The sequence below is a fragment of the Equus quagga genome, chromosome 10, assembly GCF_021613505.1.
Source record: "Equus quagga isolate Etosha38 chromosome 10, UCLA_HA_Equagga_1.0, whole genome shotgun sequence".
In the NCBI taxonomy this organism is placed as follows: Eukaryota; Metazoa; Chordata; class Mammalia; order Perissodactyla; family Equidae; genus Equus; species Equus quagga.
The window spans coordinates 98042938-98063566 of record NC_060276.1 but is presented as its reverse complement, the minus strand read 5'-3'; the positions used below and the strand labels follow the sequence as shown (position 1 = coordinate 98063566).

The 20629-nt window shown below is 39.4% G+C and overlaps 1 protein-coding gene across 9 annotated transcripts in view; it reads right to left on the bottom strand.

Moving 5' to 3' along the window:
- Nucleotides 1-12992: 12992 nt before the first annotated feature.
- DMD (dystrophin) overlaps nucleotides 12993-20629 on the bottom strand; it is a 2273580-nt gene continuing 2265943 nt past the window's right edge. For 8 of the 9 annotated variants that reach the window (XM_046672828.1, XM_046672833.1, XM_046672836.1 and 5 more), the window contains one exon: nucleotides 12993-15597. In XM_046672828.1, coding sequence (XP_046528784.1) covers nucleotides 15500-15597 — 98 coding nt within the window. In that variant the 3' untranslated portion in view covers nucleotides 12993-15499. Of the gene's footprint in view, nucleotides 15598-20305; nucleotides 20338-20629 lie in introns of all 9 variants that reach the window. The other variant, XM_046672830.1, reaches the window with a different exon arrangement.

Sequence of the window (20629 nt, the reverse complement as noted above, 5' to 3'; positions counted from 1 at the left end):
AGCCAGCGAAACAGGCATCTGGAGTGCAGCATATGGGCAGAGAAAACAACCAGCATAAAGGCCTTGAGATCAGAACTGGCTGGTGTGTTTGAGAAACAGTAAGGTGGCAGTGAGATGGAGGGAGCAGAGTGAACGAGGGGAAGGGTAGCAGGGATAAAGACAAAGAGGTACTGGTCAGATTGTGTAGACCCTTGTAGACCACTAGAAGGACTTTGACCTTTACTCTGGAATGGAGAGCCACTGGTGGCTTTTAAGCCAAGGACTGACCAGATCTGATTATGCCTTAACAGGATCACCCTGTGTTGAGGATAGACTGAAGGAGGAAAGGGTGGCAGTTGGGAGACCAGCTGAAGGCTATTGTAATGATTCAGCAGCGTGACTGTGATACCTCGGACCAGCGCAGTAGAAGTAGAGATGGGGAGAAGTGGCCAGATTCTAGATCTATTTCGAAGGGAGGGCCAATAGAATTTGCTGATGGAATGGATGTTAGTATGAAAGAAAAGGAAGAGTTGAGGGTGACTTCAAGGTTTTTGGCCTGAGCAACTGGAAGAATGGAGTTGCCATTAACAACTGGGGTTAATAAGTTTTAGTAGTGAGAATGTTTTAGATGCTGGTGGGGAGGTCGTGGTAGTGGGTACATGAGGAGCTCAGTTTTAGACATGATAAATTAGAGAAGACTAATAGACTTCCAAGTGGAGATGTTGAGGAGGCTGCTGGACCTATAAATATGGAGTTCATGGATGAAGTTGTGGCTAAAGATACAAATCCCAGAGTCATCGTCATACTGCAGTTATTTATAGCCCTGAGACGGAAAATGAGCTCACCAAGGTAGCATACACATTATAGAGAAGAGGTTCAAGGAGTGAGCCTGGGGGCATGCCACAAGGGGATGGACTGTTTGTAAAAATATAAGCGGATATACACACACATCACACATAAGCATTTTGGTGGAAGCAACCACGAGAGAGTAAATGTTGGAGAAGGAAGGTGATTCAGCTCAGTATGGAGGAAGGAAAGGATACTGGTGGGTGGATCACGACCGGCCAGATGAAACTGCAGAATGGGAGTGTAGCAGTGAGTGAAGGAGGCTAGGCTGATGGCTAGAAGCAGATGGACAATCTGACTGTAGAGGGCAGCAGGATAGAGAGACAGGTAGAACGGTTTAGGTTACTCTTTTCTTGTTTCAAAACTCTATTTGCCAATAACACTAAGAGCAATTTTTAGACTGGGCTCCCTGGAAACAGCCTCTGAGATGGAGTATTCTCTTCACGTGCAGAAGGTTTGCTGGGCATGCTCACGGCAGATACACCCGAAGGAACTGAGGAAGGCAGGTGGGGCAGAGAAGCCGAACTGTGATGTGATTGCAGCTACAACAGACTTCACAGCGGGGGGGGGGGGGGGGGGGGCAGGGCGGCTGGAGCTGGGATGGTCCTTTGGAATTGTCCCAAATTGAGGCAAGGGGATTGGGTTTTTGTATCACTACATGAGCCAGTTATTGGCCCAGGATGTTCCCCCCATGAGAGGTGCTGTCGCCTTGGGCAAGGTAGCTCCCTGTAGCTGAAGGCAATGCCCAGGGAGGAACACAGCTGTGAGGCATCAGCAGCCAATATTCTCAGAAGCTGGGGTGTGGGTGTCCGGGCCCTGAAGACAAGAGGGGAGGTGGCCGGAGCACCACAGTATCTACTACAAGCTGAAAATGCACTAAGAGGTCAGATGCTATATTTAAATGAATGCAAACATGGGGGCCGGCCCGGTGGTGCAGCGGTTAAGTTCGCACGTTCCACTTGTCGGGGGCCCGGGGTTTGCCGGTTTGGATCCTGGGTGCAGACATGGCACCGCTTGGCACACCATGCTGTGGTAGGCGTCCCACATGTAAAGTAGAGGAAGATGGGCACGGATGTTAGCTCAGGGCCAGGCTTCCTCAGCAAAAAGAGGAGGACTGGCAGTAGTTAGCTCAGGGCTAATCTTCCTCAAAAAAAAAAAAAAAGAATGCAAATAAATGAGGACAGCTTCTTTCTCTACCCTTGGAAAACATTTCTTTATTTGTTGGCTTTTATCAGATGGTCAATGTTTTCATCTGGGGTAGTGTCATTAAAGTACTTTAGCAAAGTGACTAGAGGGTTGGAAAAAATAGGAAAAGTATGCAAGAATTAATGCCATTAAAATATCTCTAAGAGCTGGAGCCTGCCAGTTAGGGAGAATATGAAAGGAATACAGCCTGTATTCAGGCTGGAAAGAGAAGCAGTGATTCTCGACTGCTTCTCTAGGAGGCATTTGGAAATGTGTCGAGGCGGCTTTGTCTTGGCAACCACTGGGAGAATTGCAAAGTGAGGGAGAGTCATGCCTAACGAAGAATTGTCCCAATCCAATGCCAACAGCATCTCTATTGAGAAACACCTGTGGTTGAAGGAAGTTAGGTGTCATCTGGTTATAGGTAGGATGGCCATGTATAATTTATTCTACTAACCAGGGCATTTTGAGAGTGAAGGGGTTTTGTTAATAAATATGTCAAGATAAGCTACGTAATCCATGAATGAGGCTGGTGAGCTAGGACTTACGGGAGCCCTTGTATAGGGGCTTGCAGTAACCCACACAGGTAAAAGGGCGAGTCAAACCCAGGAAAGCAGGGTATGAAGAATATATGCAAAACTTACTTTCTGCATGGCTTGGAGTCCTCCTGCCGTTCTATTGACTATAAACAGGGATTGACTATTTATCCGTAAGAGGAATTACCTATTTTAGCCACAAATTTCTAACAGATAAAAGTTGTCAACATGCCTAGGATGTTTAGTTTCAGTATGGACAAGAATTGTTGGACCAGGAACCTCAACTCTCGGATGGTAAGAGTATTTCCTCAGCGCAGTGTTTCCCCAGTGTTTTCACATCGTGGCAAACAGAGGAATTGATTTTTAATTGTAGGGCATCCTTGGCTAACTTCATGAGGCTGAGGGTTACCGGCTTCATCTGGCCGCCCCCAAGACTGCAAGGTTAAAGACCTCCGCACTCCTGGGACGCGTTAGGACTACACCACTGGGCAACTCTGCCTCACCGGTAAATCTCGAAAGCCTAGGAAGATTAGAATAAAACAAAGAGATGGTAAAGTAAAGCTAACCCATGGTTTTAACACTTCTTTGTTGAATTTAGGAATAATCTGTGTTTGTTTAAGTGCTTAAAATGTTTGTGGCAATTTGGCATATGAGCGGATTGGAGAGATTAGCCTTAGGTTCCAATTGAAAATGTGTACTTTTACAAATGTGATTTCAAAATGGATGGTGTGAAAAACTGGACTCAGCTCATACAGTATATGGTAGCAGAATATTTCAGAAAACTTGTAGCCGTGTGTGCGCAGTTCACTCTCCCGTTCTAGGGGCCACAGGTAGTAACTGCCAGTCCAGATGGAGTGGCAGGGAGAGGATGGGTTGGGATGTGCTGAGGATCAGAGGGCGGCAGAATCAGGCCCAAGGCGCCGCTGCCACGACTACCCTTCCCAGAGGAGCCCAATCTCAGGGAACCTGGGGAGTTCCATGGGTTCAGTAGGGGAGTCCTGGGATGAGAAATACTTGAGTGCCCCAGGTACCAGAGGCCCCTTGTCCCAGACTCATCCTTAAGGACACTGGCTCATGCTACCTATCAAGCAAACCCCAATCACCCTCCCTTGACACCCCATCAGAGTCACACCGTGGAGCAAGTCACCCCTTGCTCCAGGGGCATGGCCAGGTGTGGGGCACCAGGATCTGGCCCAAAGGCTATGAAGAGGCAGGACTGCCCAAGGTCGAAACTGGAGACTCAACTGCGCATGCCGAAAGTCTATCACCTTTGGGGAGGGCAAAGGACCCGGGGAAAGGATGCGGGCTGCTGGCGTGGGCACCTGGGCACCCATCTGACGTCTGCCAAGGTCCAAAGCTGCAGCAATCCAAACGCACTGTTCCGTTATCCTCAGACCAGTTGTTAGAATTACTCCTTCATACCATCGCTTCCTGTTCCTCCAGCCTTTCCCCTGAAGAACAGCCTTAGGACATTGCTCTCTTTCTGACCTAGCCCAACTGCATGTCTTTTTAAATATTTTAATTTTTTTAATACTCTTTTTTTTTAAGATTGGCCCTGAGCTAACATCTGTTGCCAGTCTTCCTCCTATGCCCTGCTCATAGTTGTATATCCTGGTTGTAAGTCATTCAAGTTCTTCTATGTGGGATGCCGCCATAGCATGGCTTGATGAGCGGTGTGTAGGTCAGCGCCGAGGATCTGAACTGGTGAACCCTGGGCTACCAAAGTGGAGCATGTGAACTTAACCACTTGGCCACAGGGCGGACCCCGCTGCGTGTCTTTTTGATGATAGCCATTCTAACGGAAGTGAGGTGATATCTCATTGTGGTTTTGATTTGCACTTTCCTGATGATTAGTGATGTTGAGCACCTTTTCATGTACCTGTTGGCCATCTGTATGTCTTCTTTGAAAAAGTGTCTATTCAGACCATCTGCCCAGTTTTAGATCAGATTGTTTGTTTTGTTTCTATTGAATTGTATGAGTTCTTTATATATTTTGGTGGATGTTAACCCCTTATCAGATATATGATTTGCAAATATTTTCTCCCATTCAGTAGGTTGCCTTTTTATTTTGTTGATGGTTTCCTTTGCTCTGCAGAAGCTTTTTAGTTTGATGTAGTCCCACTTGTTTATTTTTGCCTTTGTTGCCTTTGCTTTTGGTGTTAAATCCAAAAAGTCATGGCCAAGATTGATGTCAAGGAGCTTATCCACTATGTTTTCTTCTAGGAGTTTTATAGTTTTGGGTCTTACATTCAAGTCTTTAATATGTTGAGTTGATTTTTGTGTGTGGTATAAGATATAGTCCAGTTTCATTATTTTGTGTGTGGCTGTCCAGTTTTCCCAGCGCCGTTTACTGAAGAGACTGTCCTTTCCCCATTGTATGTTCTTGGCTCCTTTGTCATAAATTAATTAACCACATATATGTGGGTTTATTTCTGAGCTCTCTATTCTGCTCCATTGATCTGTGTGTCTGTTTTTGTGCCAAAACCATACTGTTTTGATTACTATAGCTTTGTAACACAGTTTGAAATCAGGAAGCATGATGCCTCCAGCTTTGTTCTTTCTCAAGATTACTTTGGCTATTTAGGGTCTTTTGTGGCTTTATTCAAATTTTAGGATTGTTTGTTCTATTATGTGAAAACTGCCATTGGAATTTTGATAGGTATTGCATTAAATCTGTACATCGCTTTGGGTAGTAGGGACATTTTAACAATGTTAATTCTTCCAATCCATGAGCATGGAATATCTTTCCTTTTGTGTCTTCAGTTTCTTCCATCAGTGTCTTATAGTTTTCAGCGTACAGGTCTTTCACCTTCTTGGTTAAATTTGTTTCTATGTATTTTATTCCTTTTAATGCAATTGTAAATGGATTGTTTCCTTAATTGATCTTTCTGATAGTTCATTATTAGTGATAGAAACACAACATATTTTTGTATACTGATTTTGTATCCTGCAACTTTATTGAAGTAGTTTATTAACTCTATAGTTTTTTGACGGGGTCTTTAGGGTTCTCTCTATATAATATGATGTCAACTGCAAATAGAGACAGTTTTACTTTATTTCCCCCCCAAGTTATATGCCTTTAATTTCCCTTTCTTGCCTAATTACTCTGGGTAGGACTTCCAGTACTATATTGAATAAAAGTGGTGAGAGTGGGCATCCTTGTCTTGTTCCTGATCTTAGAGGAAAAGCTTTCAGTTTTTCACCATTGAGTATGATGTTAGCTGTGGATTTTATATATATATATATATATATGAAGGTTGTCATATACAACCTTTATTATTGTTGAGGTACGTTTTCTCTATACCCACTTTTTGAGAGTTTGTATCATGAATGGATGTTGAATTTTGTCAAATGCTTTTTCTGCATCTGTTGAGATGGTCATATGGTTTTTATCCTTCATTTTCTTAATGTGGTGTATCACATTGATTTGCAGATGCTGAACCATCCTTGTATCCCTAGAATAAATCCCACTAGATCATGGTGTATGATCTTTTGAATGTATTGTTGAATTTGCTTCACTAGTATTTTGCTGAGGATTTTTGCATCTATGTTCATCGGGGATATTGGCACATAATTGTCTTTTCTTGTAGTGTCCTTGTCTGGTTTTTATATCAAGCTAATGTCGGCCTTGTAAAATGAGTTTGAAGCGTTCCCTCTTCTTCTGTTCTTTGGAAGATTTTCAGAAGAATTAGTATTAATTCTTCTTTAAATGTTTGGTAGAATTCAACAGTGAAGGTATCTGGTCCTAGACTTTTATTTGTTGGGAGGTTTCTGATTACTGATTCAGTCTCCTTATTAGTAATTGATCTGTCTAGATTTTTTAGATCTTCATTATTTAGTCTTGATGGGTTGTATGTTTCTAGGAATTTATCGATTTTTTTCTAGGTTGTCCAATTGGTTGGCATATAATTGTTCATAGTAGTCTCCTATGATCCCTTGTATTTCTGTGGGATTCATTGTAGCATCTCCTCTTGCATTTCTGATTTTATTTGAATCCTCTGTTTTTTTTTCTTGGTGAGTCTAGCTAAAGGTTTTTTGTTTATCTTTTCAAAAAACCAGCTCTTAGTTTCGTTGATCTTTTCTATTGATTTTTTTTTTTTTTGTCTCTGCTTTATTCCTGCTCTCTAATCTTTATTATTTCCTTCCTTCTACTAACTTTGGGCTTCATTTGTTCTTTTTTTTTTTCTAGTTCCTTAAGGTGTAAAGTTAGCTTTTTATTTGAGATCTTTGTTTCCTGATGTAGGCACTTATCACTTTGAACATCCCTCTTAAAACTGCCTTTGCTGCATCCCATAAGTTTTGGTATTTTGTGTTTCCATTTTCATTTGTCGCTAGACATTTTTTCATTCCTCTTTTGATTTCTTCTTTGATCCACTGGTTGTTCAGGAGCATGTTTAGCCTCCACGTATGTGTGAATTTTGCAGTTTTCTTCTTGTAACTGATTTCTAGTTTCAGACCATTGTGGTTGGAAAAGATGCTTGATACGATTTCAGTCTTTTAAAATTTGTGAAGACTTGTTTTGTGGCCTTGCATATGATCTATCCTGGAGAATGTTCCATGGACACTTGAGAAGACTGTGTACTCTGCTGCTTTTGGATAAAATGTCTGTAAATGTCTAAAAGTCCATCTGATCTAATGTGTAATTTAAGTTCAATGTTTCCTTTTTGATTTTCTGTCTGGATGATCTATTTCTGAAAGTGGGATATTGAAGTCCCCTACTATTATTGTCCTGTCTAATTGTCCTTTAGGTCTGTTAATATTTGCTTTATATATTTAGGTGCTCCTATGTTGATGCATAAATCTTTATGTTATATCCTCTTGTTGGATTGTGCCCATTTTCATTATATAATGACCTTTTTCGTCTCTTATTACAGTCATTTTTTTAAAGTCTATTTTGTCTGATATAAGTACATATGTATATTTATATATATATATATATATAGCTACCCCAGCTTTCTTTCGGTTTTCATTTGTATGGAATATCTTTTTCCGTTCCTTCACTTTCAGTCTATGTGTGTCCTTGAAACTGAAGTGAGTCTCTTGTAGGCAGCATATAATTGTGTCTTGTTTTTTTTTTAATCCATTTAGTCACTCTGTATCTTTTGATTAGAGATTTTAGTCCATGGACATTTAAAGTAATTATTGATAGGTATGGATAGGTATGGATAGGTATTGATAGGTATTGTCATTGTGTTCATTGTTTTCTGGCTGTTTTGTAATTCCTTTGTTCCTTTCTTCTCTTGTTCTCTCTCTTTGTGATTTGATATTTTCTGTAGTAGGGCGCTTAGATTCCTTTTTCTCTATCTTTGTGCATCTACTATATGTTTTTGATTTGTGGTTACCATGAGGCTTTCATAAAACATCTTATATTTTTAATGATCTAATTAAGTTGATAAAAACTTAAGTTCTAATAAATTCTAAAGCTCTACATTTTTATTCTCCCTCCCACATTTTGTATTTTATGTCACAATTTACATCTTTTTATCTTATGTATCCATTAACAAATTATTTTATTTATTGTTATTTTTACTACTTTTGTCTTTTAACCTTCATACTAGATTTATAAGTGATTAACCCACTACCATTACAACATTAGATTATTCTGAATTTAACCATATATTTACCTTTAGTGAGATTTATACTTTCATATGTTTTCTTGTTACTAATTATTCCCCTGTAGTTCCAGCTTAAAGAAGTCGCTTTAACATTTTTCAAAAGGCTGGTCTAGTGGTGCTGAACTCCTTCAGCTTTTGCCTATCTAGAAAACACTTTATCTTTCAATTCTGAAAGACAACTTTGCTGAATAGGATATTCTGGCTTGCAGTTTTTTTTCTTTCACCATTTGAATACATCCTGAAACTCCCTTCTGGCCTGCAAAGTTTCTGCTGAAAAATCTACTGGTATTCTAACAGGGGTTCCCTTGTACATAACAAGTTGTTTTTCTCTTGCTTTTAAAATTCTCTCCTTGTCTTTAACTTTTGACTCTTTAATTATAATGTGTCTTGGTGTGGGTCTCTTTGGAGTCATCTTATTTGGAACTCTCTGGTCTTTCTATATGTCTGTTTCCTTCCTGAGGCAAGGGAAGTTTTCAGCCATTATTTCGTGAAATAAGTTTTCTGCCCCTTTCTCTCTTCTCCTCTGGGAACCCTCTCATGCGAATATTGGTCTGCTTGATATTATCCCTTAAGTCCCTTAACCTATCTTCACTTTTTTCATTCTTTTTTCTATTTGCTAGTTTGATTGAATTCCACTGACCTGTCTTCAAGTTTGCTGATCCTTTCTTCTGCTTCATCTAGCCTGATGTTAAAACCCTCTATTGTATTTTTTTCCATCCAGTTATTGTATTCTTCAGCTCTATGATTTCTATTTGGTACTCCCTTATATCTTCTCCTTGTTGGAATCCTCACTTTGTTCATACATTGTTTTCCTGACCTTGGTGAGCATCTTTATGATTGTTATTTTGAACTCTTTATCAGGTAAATCACTTCTCTCTGTTTCATTAAGGTCTTTTTCTAACGTTTTATCTTGTTCTTTTGTTTGGAACATATTCCTGTATTTCTTCATTTTCCTTGACTCTCTGTGTTGGTATCTGTGCATTAGAGAAAACAGCCACCTCTCCCAGTCTTGAAGGAGCGGTCTGTATAGGAAATGAACCTTATTATTCAACCCTGGCCAGCTCTAGGTTGTCTCTCAAGCCTTTGTGATTGTCTAAGCAGCCTTCTTTGTTTTTGGTGGTTCCCAGTAGTTGAGGGTGCACCAAGACCTGTCAGTGTCCCAAAGGGGAGGATCTCAGTCAGTACCGAGATACAGACTGATTGGAAGCCATACCCTCCTTTCAGAGGAAGATTGGGAGATGGGTGTTTCTGTTTGCTGCCCCTGCACTGTGTCCTCGGGGGATAGCCATTTAAGAACTGGTTCTCTGTTTGCAACAGTCCTGTGGGACCCATGAATGTTAGCCCCACTGGCCACCAGAGCCAGGCAGTCAAGGGGCATTCTCTGGGCAGTAGCCACATAAACCAGCCACCAGATGTGTGCACAAGCTCCTTTCTGGGAGATACCAACAACCCGGAGTGAGGCAGAGGGAGAGTACAAAGATCACATCCATTGGCTTCTGGGGTTTCTGGAGAAGTCTGCACCTTTTTGTGTGTTAAATTAGAAGCCTGCTTTCAGGCCACAACTATTAAGATAAGCAAATTGGCCTCTTTCAGGGAAAGATTGGGGTTTCTGTCTGTTGCCTGTGTGGTGCCCCGGGTGGTTAGCCATGGTGAGTCTGCATGAGCCCTTTAAGAACTCTTAGTTTGCTATAGCTTGTGGGTGTCGTGGACACAAGCCCTGTTGGCTTTCAAACTTAGATATTTTAGGAACTCATATCTCTGGTGGAAGTCTTAAAAGTTAGGGTGCCAGATGTGGAGTCCAAACCCTTGCTTCTCCAGGAGAAGCTGGAAGTTGAGTTCTCGCCTGGTTGTGTGTTGCTGTAACAGGGGTGGGATTTATGGTGACGTGTCTCAGCCTCTCCTACCTGTTTTGATGTGGATTTTTTCGCTCATTTGCTTGATATGTGTAGGAGTCACTCAGCTAGTTTCTGGGTTTCTTTCAGAGGGAATTGTTCTCTATGTAGCTGCAGATTCATTGTGTCTATGGGAGGAGGTTAGTTCAGGAGCCTCCTATGTTGCCATATTGAATTGGAACTCTCAGAAAGTGACTGTTCTTATTTTATACCAATCATCTACATTATATATATATATATATATATATATATAATAAGACTTCTAAGATGAATCTAAAGGCTTAATAATAATTAGGTTTTAAAATGTATACCAAGTGGAGAAACCTGGAGATACCACCTTTACCAAGTGATCAAAGTTAATTATCACCAAGAATGGGACAGACCATCCTTACATGACTCCTGCTACAATGTGCTGAGGACACATCATCACTTGTGTCATATTCCTGCCAAAAACACATATCCTGAATCTAATCATGGGGACACATCAGACAAACCCAAATGGAGGGACATCCTACAAAGGAACTGGCTTGTAGCCTTAAAAAATGTCAGGGTGTTGGAAGACAAAGGCAGAGAAACTGTTCCAGATCAAAGGAGATTAAAGAGAATGACTAAATGTCCTGAAATTGTGAGTTAGATCCTAGACCAGACCAGGGAAACACATATAACTATAAAGAACGTCCTTACACAATTGACAACATTGAATATGGGCTGGGAGTAGATGACAGCTTTGTATAATGTTAATATTTATTTTGATAATTATAACGTGGTTATGCAAGAGAATGTCCTAGTTCTTAGGAAGTATACATGAAGTATTTAAGCGTAAAGGGGCACAATGTCTAAAACTGTCGAGACAGTTCAGGATAAAAACAGACTGACTCTTGACAGAGAAAATAGGGCAAAATGTAAACAAGTTTTGAATCTGGGTAAAGGGTATATGGGGGTTCTTTGTAGTATTCTTGCAACTTTTCTGTTTAAATTATTTCAAAATAAAAAGTTATAGAAGAGCTACAAATTTATCCTGAATATATGTATAAAATACATTCATACACATACACATATATGTATGTATAGAATTTAAGTTACTGTACGTAATCTTTTCTGTACCCAAAAGCCACTCTCAAACATCCCCAAACTTCACACACTCACACAGTATTGTTTGCTATAGAATGTCCGGCGTGTTGCCGCTCTTGTGTTGTCAAATAAATCCATGAGATCACAGCACTCTGAAGTTTAAAGGAGCGATGGGGACTGTCTGTGGTTCCTACTATGGTGGCTTTGCTTGCTACTGTGGGAAAGAATTCAATTCATGTCCTTCCTACACTTAATTTGAAGGCAAAGTCACTGCAAGTGTGCCAGTGCCTGCCTTTGTATTCATTCCACCATTAGAGCATTACAAATTCAGGGAAATCCCACCGCAGCTCCACAGAACATAGCCATTAGTCTTGGTGCTTTCCCCCAAATGCACATTTTGCTTGCTGGTGCACAATCTGCGCCAGCTTGATTCATTTTAATTTTTAACTGAAATAATTCCCTTCCCTCCAGCCTCCAGTGCCAAGTGCGGAACGGAAAGCCAAATGCCCTCCTCAGAGTCATCTACACACAGTTGTGTCAGATGCGGTGAAATGTTAAAGATTCCTCAGTTACCTAGTTGAGTGCCATCAAAACAGCCGGTGTGGTATTTCAAACAGAGGCAGGTTTAGGGAATGGCAGGAGGGATAAATAACTTCTTTATTTAAATAGGATGAAAATTAGCCTTGGCATATGTGGCCTTCAAGGGTACTATTTCAACGCAGTAGTCTCTTAGGTCAGCATCATCACCTCACCCTCAAAAGCTTAGCAAGTGACTCCTAGCAGAGATGCCACCCCCACTTAATATCATTCTTAACGAGCTTGACCATCTCCTATTCTTTCCAAAATCACTAGAATAGGCTGTACCAGCTGGACTTTTGTCATTTCTTTGGACCCCCCCAGCGATTGAACCCTCTTGGGGAACTTCTCACCGTCAATCTTGGTGGGAGGCAAAGATAGATAGATGATAGCCTCTCCCTACAGGAGCCGACATTGCTACTCATTTTCTTAGCCTCCTTTGAAGCTAGGGCAGAAGTGGATCAGGACAGGGGTGAGGGGTTCTCCCTCTGGTGGTGGTCACGACTATGCACAGCAGGGGTATCCTCCCCAGAACCAGTTCTGAGCATTCTTTTAGGCAAGACTCCTACCACTCATTATTTCCTTCAGGTCTGGTACCATTAACAATAATAGAAGTGATAAGAAATTCTCTTGAGAAGCAAAGTGTAAACTGCAAAGTAGTTAACTCATATACTTGTTATTACTAGAACAGAAAACAAAACAAACGCTATGACTATTGCTGCACAGGAATTCTCTCCCAAGCTACGATTGCTTACCACCACCTTTGACCCAGAAATTTCCCTTCTAGGAATGTGTCCCTTATTTTTGAAGAAGCAAAGTGATGAAAATGAGAGATGTGCAGTGTTCTTTGTCATAGCAAAAGACTGAAAACAACCCACTGAGCCCACAAACATCCACTGGAGTATTGTGCAGCTATAAAAAAGAATGAGAAAGCATTTTATACATTGAAATGGAAAGAGCCATTTCAATATAATTAAGAAAGGATCTGAAGTCCATTCTTAAGTTTAAAAAAGCAAAGTGTATAACTGGGTGCATAGAATGCTATTTTCTGTGCAATAAAAGGAAAAAAGTAGGAACGTATGTTTGTTTGTAATTGCTTAGTTTGGAAAGATACACAAGATGTTAATAATATTACAGGGCAGTGAGGATGATGTGGAAATAGGGTGGCTGGGGTCTTTTCACTATTTGTCTTTCGAGATTTTTCATTTTTCGATCATATGCATGAATTACCTATTTAAAACTTAAATAACTAAATTAAAATAAAAACAAAGTATTGCAGTCGAATCGACACTTTTTTGTAACATAACTGCGTGCTTTATTGAGATACACAGTAAAGCAGTAATATAATACAATAGTAAGGCATATATTTGGTGAAGTCTGATATGTTGTGAAAATGCAGTAAAACTGAAGTTTAAAAAAATAATTAGTAAATGTTACAGTGTTGGTGTTAAAACACAATATATTATGATACTCAAGTAAGAACCCAGTACCTGAAAACAATGACATAACATGCCATGTGATGTTTCTGCTTCAGTTACATTGATTATGATTTACAGTTTAATACTTGGTGGTTATAAAGAACACGAAATAAGGTCCAAATTATGCTTAAAACGTAGCAATAAAGCTCTCAATTTTTATTCAAATATTTTGACAGACTCACTCCAAAACTAACGTCTAAAAGATAAAACAAAACAAAAAGATTAAAAGAAAATTATGCACTCTATTTACCTCTGATTTTAGAATGAAACTTAAACTTCTTAATAGGAAGTAAAGTAACCCCTTGTTTTAAATCGTGGTTAAAAAAAAAAATCCTTGGTAAAGAAAAAGTCCAGTGTCACGTAAAGGAAGAAATGTAAGACTAAAACCAAATCGTCATGTGATTTGTTACTTTAGCGCTTTGGGTTTTCTTTTGGAAATTATAAAGCAAAAGATAATGGAGAAAAATATTCACACAATGGACAAGTGGTGAAGCTGTGAAGTCAGGTGTGCACAATTATTAGGAACACCCCAAAACCAAAGTGAGGTAGAAATAGCATGAGAAGCCATGTTTGATGTTAATTACCATTAATAAAATGATGGACAAAACCCACTCTCCAAAAGTTAATTATACTTAATCTAAGAGGTAACAGATTTGCAAAATAATAGGTCACACGGTGATTTCTACTGAATGAATGACTAAAAAAAAATCAAAGACTAGTAAGATGAAATGAAACAGTAAAGCTTTTTTCTACCAGTTAGTCCTCTTGAGTTTTTCTCCTCTTTTTGAACAATTTTTGTTTTTTTTACATATGTAACCTGTCTAATCCACCAAAAAGGGTTGGGAGTACCTTTTGGAACATTTGAATCAATTTGCATTCCCACTTAGAAACCTGTGTGGAATTACTTGTAGAGAAATGCAAAGGAGAGAAACATAGGTCATGGGCTTCTGGGTGGATATTTAACAGCATCACAAGTGATGGGGCCACTGTCTTACACATTTTCCCAAGGGTTATTTTAAATTAAGTCTTGCGGCATTTAAAAACTCACTCATTGCAATGAGAAAAAAAACCTTAAAAAAAAAAAAGAAAAACCAAAACGCTCACTGCTGTTTGACTGTGAGAAGAGGGAAGGACAATTTAGTCGTAGCTATAAAGATCTCTATGTATCGTTATGACCATTCATCCAATCCTTCGCTTCAAGAGTGACCTGCTCCCTCACAGGGATCGGCTGGGAATCCACAGCCCTCCAGCCCTACCATAGTCCTCCTACTGTCTGGGAGTTAAAAATGCCTTCTGATGCTCTGACGTCCACTGAAGCATCATTAAATCTAAATCGTGGCATTGCCAACAGCAGGAAGCTGAATGTATCAACCAACGGATTACTCTGACATAATAAGTCCTGTGTATTCATTCATATGTTCCCTTTTAAAAAAAACTCAATACTCTAGTTGTCAGTGGAAAGTTTAAAATGAGAAACATCTGGAGCCCCAGACAATGTCTTAGTGTGGTAGTTTCCTTCTGGCTTCAGGCTCCAGGGAAAATTCATTTTAGACCAAACAGGTAAGCCTGGATGACCAGAAGCAATTTCTTTCCATTAGCAAGTGGCAGGAACATTTGAACAAGAAATTTAAAAGGTCTCTAGAAATTTAAGCCTATTTATCTATACACCTATAGCATTTACATACTTATAGACATATAGATGTATAAAACGAAAATCCACAGCCAGTCCCACTCAGTTAACGATTCCAAAAAGAGCAATGTGAAAGAGTCATTTGGTGGTGTTTGTTAGAGGAAGGCCTGCCTTTAATATGCAAGAAAGAAAAAGCCATGTATTTCATATGGATATCACGCTAAAAGGATGCACAACAATGTGTTGCCTCAAAGTTTGTGTGTGTTTGTGTGTATGCGTGTGTGTGTTTGTGTGTGTGTGTATGTGTTTGTGTTTGTTTTTAGGGGTTTTTATAAACGACATTTTTTTTTTTATAAAGCACACTTTAGTTTACAATCTTTCTTTATAACTGTTATAAATTTTTAAACAACCCAAAATGCGTTCCATATAAAGAAATGGCAAGTTATTTAGCTATCAAGATTTTACATGTAGTTTTCTTATAACTTTGTTTTTGTACAATTGCATAGACGTGTAAAACCTGCCATTGTTAACAAAACAATAACAGACTTAGAAACTACTGAAATCTACAGTATAGTACCACTACCCTTCACAAAAATATAGATTTTTTTTTTCTTGTAAACTCTTACTGTCTAATCCTCTTTGTTGTATGAATATTATAAAAACCATGCGGGAATCAGGAGTTGTAAAACATTTATTCTGCCCCTTCTTCATCTGTCATGACTGAAACTAAGGACTCCATGGCTCTGCCCAGATCATCTGCCATGTGGAAAAGGCTTCCTACATTGTGTCCTAGAAAACAAAGAGAAAGAAAGACTTTACACGAGGTGCAGACAGCCTCACGCTGACTCTTTGCCATTTGGGAAATCATGTCCCGTTTCTAGGTAAAGACAACACAGAAGCTGCATCGAGGGTATACACAACACAGCTTGATTTTTCACTAGTTTCCAGGAAGAAGCAAAGCCTTGTTAATGAAGCCACTCCACGTTGTTAGTATCTTAATATTAATTAATTAATCTTAATATCTTAATGTTAGTTGCTTAATATTGGATCAGGCTACTGGAGTCATTTAGATGGAAAAATGTCCGAGACTGCACTCAACTTCCCAATGTAAATATCTATCAGAAGGATTTCATGGATAAGTGCAAGACCCCTGTCATAACAGGAATATTTCATGATGAGATGCACCTTTTCCACCTTGTTGTGGGGGATTATTTACTATGTAAAAATATTTTATACATTTTACAAAAATCTTAAAATATTTTACAGAATTTTCATTATAAGTAAAATATTTTTACTATCAAACCATCATTAACTATCACCACTATCACCATCCCCTCACTGCCGCCACCTCCACCATTCTATTGCCATCACCATTATCACCAGGACGTGCCATCTTCATTTCAAGGCCATTTCAAGCTGTTGGCTCACTTCTAAGGCTATGGTGGAGGTGACTGTTTTCTCTCTGCTTTTACTTGGGTTTGAAAAATAAACTCTTGAATCAACCTTTTTGTACACTATTAACATTTGAATTAGGAAGCTTCAGAATCGAAAGCACTTTTCCTTCCAAATTACTCTAGAGCCTAATTATAACATGACCCAGATGTATCGCGCGGATTGGGGTATCCTGTGAATCCATTTTTGAGCGCCTCCTAAATGAGGGTTAACCATCAGAATAGCCTTTTAATAATAATGTGATGTGAGCTGGCATTCATCCCCCAGCATGGAGCACAAAAGCAGCACGATGTCCCTAAGTACTTTGTGGCAAAATTCAGATCGAGAGTCAGATAATCTGAGACATACTTTATGACTTGCCTTTCCATATATGTCTCATATTTTTATATGGCTAATTTTAATTCTTAGACATTAGTAAATCATTCCACTATTGGAAATAAAAATGCTTTACTAGGCTATTACTACCTTGCCATGTATCAACTTTTACAGATTCCCATAATAATTGTTAAAATCCCTATAAAAATTAAAGATAGACTAGGGTAGGTATTCTGTTCTAATATTTATTTCAGGAGACATATCGTTTTTAAATATGAGAGAGAGGATCTGAAGAAGATTCACAGGCAGGCACTTAAACAGTGATGGCACCAGATCACGTTACGACTTATTAAAAGTTTAATGGCATTCAGCCATTTAGACTAAGGTGACCAAGTTTGTAAATCTCTTTGAGCTTTATGAGTGCAAAGAGTTTCCGTGAGAACTAATTATGTTTGAAAAAATCACTTTGGATTTTGGTTGAGACTGCAAAATATAAAAACTTTTAAGCAAACATATGTACTATTCATAGAGTGGGCCGATAGTTTGGCAGCCCTCAGTGAAGAACTGAAATCATCTCTGGCTTTTCTAAATGACAAAAACCACAGGAAGACATAGTGCTGCTTCTCAGAGCACAAATATATAACTGATGCCACCAGGTTGGAGGGCTTCCTGTGTCTCTATTTTTGACTGCCCAGCAACCCGGGGAAATCGGCACAATTATTCATGCATAATAGAAAATGGGTGGACTAACTGCAAATTCTTAATTGCTTGCAATTTTAACAGCTATTAATGAAGCCAGTAAAAACAAAATCAAGACCCTTACAACCTGTTACCTGAATATGACCCAATGACTTCTCATCACTCATATCTGACTAGAGTATAGTTCACCTGGCAGCTAGAAAACGTATTACAAAACATAAACAAAGCAGGGAAGAACGTATTTTTCCCATCGGCTTATGGATAATCATCAAAAAGTACCTATATTAGACTGTGTGTTAGGGGAGGTGGACTATAGTTCAAAAGATAATAAACACAAGTAAATGCACTTATAGATTATATAGTCAAGCGGTGCTTCTACTCCTTAAAATGGTCTTCAGTTACTATCTGGAAGGAAATTTCTTGGGTATCTGCTATTTAAAAAGTTACCAGATAAGACAGAGGTTTATTATTCTTAAAACACCATACAAGGCCAAAATGTTAAGTGGCCTTTAACCTGTCTAGACTGTTAAATGTTCACAAATGACCTCATGGCCGTCCCTATGCTAGAAAAATGGACGTTCAGAGTCACCTCACCATATCTATATTACGCTTTTGGTTGCTTTATTTACAAATACCTGTTTCACCAGAATAATGATCCCAGTGTTTTTCATGGAGGTTTTCTTTAGATCCAGAAAAAAAAAATCTATCTCTTTGACAAAATACGACCCCAAAGACACATATACCTCAATCCACCGGAGTCATAAAACTGCACTGTGATATGGATACAGAAAACAGATTTCTATCCTGCTTCTATTATCCATGTGTGTGAGGCAGAACATTAGTGAGGTCGTTAATTTTACTTGACAGATTTTTCTACAGTCAAAATTGAAATCTCATACTATGCGTGGGAGAGGCACTGACAAGGATTCGGGCATCCGCAATCAGCTGTAGGCACAAGTTGACACAAAAATACGTCTATGGAAAATATTCATTTAATCCATTCTTAAGCAAGGATTGTTGAACACAAAGGCACCATGCGTTGAACATTAGGGTAGTTGTGTGTTTTTCCAAGTTGGCGCTAAGTGCAACACATTTAGTTTCATAAGCCACCACTACCTGAGGGAGATGTTTTCCACAGTGATTGGAAATGAGACTTTCTGGCAAAGATCCAAGACCTCAACAGCAATCTGGTACTCTACTTTTTAAAAAATACAATTCCCAAATAAATGGTTAGCATTAAATTGGCCAAAGCAAAGCCAAGCCAGAACACTGTGGTGAAATTTGCTTATCTTCTCTATGATTTAATCTTGGACAAAAGTATCTGGTCTACTATACATTTGGGGTATTTTCATAGCATTAAAAAAATCACACATGTTTTGAGCCTCTGGCTTTCTAGAAAGTTGACTATAATACACCTCAGGTAGTAGAGTTTCCAAACACCTATATGACTTCAACAATACGTGCTAGCCTTTTCTAAAATTCATTCGTGAAAGAAACATGAGCAGCGTGGTCAAAATTATGGTGCGACTTTTTACAAGAAGTTAAAATAAGATTTAAGGGGAACTTACCATAAGAATGAACCCAAGAAGTCTCACATAAGAAGTACGTGAGCCAGGCAAACTGTCAGGAGCATTCAATGCTTCACCGATTCAGGTTTCCTCAGTTTCTCCTCCCAGCCTACCACTCCCTCCCTGGGACCCCACTGCCCCATGCCTTGGAAGGCAGCACTGGTGTAGACACACTGAAGGATCATTAAGTTCATTAGACTTGCATGGCATGGTGTTGGCAGAATGTCCAGTATGACACCTTATGTTGAAATGAATCAGTGGCTACTCTTGTCCATCCTGTTGCTAAGGATCTAGAACCTTCTCATATAAGGATTCTCCACCCATCCAACCTCTCTCCCAGAATAGTACATGCTACTGCCATCCACGGGAGACCCTTCCTTCCTTTGTCCTTCACACTAAACTCTTGGTAAGGACAATCTTGTTTCACTTGGGCTGTCACTCCACACTCTGTCATCCAATAGTCATTTCATTAGGTAATTCAATGTTCAGACAACATTCCTGGTGGAACAGAAGTATGAAGCAGCTTTCACTATAAAACCCGAAACCACATTCAGTGACAATGCTGTACTCTACCCCTCTCAACCCATAAAGAGGCATTAAAAAAACCCTCAAGACTCCAACATTCAATTTTTATCCCTAATCGGTTATTCTATCTAGCTCCAAATGCCAAATTAAAAAACACATCCTTTAAGGGGCAAGCTGGGATGATATAAGCTTTTCAAACACCATTCTAAAGTGGTGCTAAAGCATAAGAGTTAAAGAGTGTGGCTCTGGACCCAGACTGCCTGGATTCAAATCCTGGCTCTGTCACTTGGGATACACCGCTTACCCCTTCATGGACTCAGTTTCCTTATCTGTAAAATGGGGTTAATAAGAGTACCTACCTCATAGGATTGTCATGAAGATTACATAATGAAAAAGACAGCAAGGCTTAGGATAGTGGTAGGCACACAGTTAAGTGCTCAAAAATGTTAGCTAAAGAGGTAAAGAAAGAGTGTAGGAACCAGGAAAAAAGAAAACAAAAACACAATGAAGTCATCCCAGGAGAATAAAAACCAAAGGCACTGGCAGAAAATGCTAGGGTTCTGGAAGTAGAAGGAAGCTTTATGACTCATCAGTTATGTTCAAGGCTAAATCTGTTTTGAAGATTTTGTTTGTGTTGCAAGTGGCAACAGATGATGCTCTGCAGGACTCCAACCTAGGGACTACAAAGGGTTGCCAGTTTAAAGAGATTCCTGCTCCCAACCCCTGATCCTGTCGTTGTCATGGTGATGACAATGGCAATGATCACTGGAGGAATGTTCCTCATGAGCTGCAAGTGGAGAGGTGACTACCATCCTTACATGATGACACGTGTAATACACACATGCGCGTGCACGCATACAATTCTTACACAAATGCCAAACATAGAAAGCGGGATGAGACAGACAGAAGCCATGGCTGTGAGCCTGAATCTCACTAACCTCTCTCATTGGCTTCCCAGGGGTATTTCTTCCTTTAATAATAGAGAGAGGAAGAGGCAGAGATATCAGAAAGGAAAAACAATCATGCATCAATATACAGTTTCATACCAATTTGCTTCTTTTATCAAACAAATGTTGAGATGACAATTCATTTATTCCCTTCTGAAAAAAAAAACAAAACAGAAACAAAAAACCCGAAAGACACATCCAAATAACCTTTACATACACTTAAAATCAGTGTAAACAGATAACACGATCCAGGAGACATCACTTATAGAATCCATAGAGTTCACGGGATAAAACTGGATGAAAGCTGGCACAGCA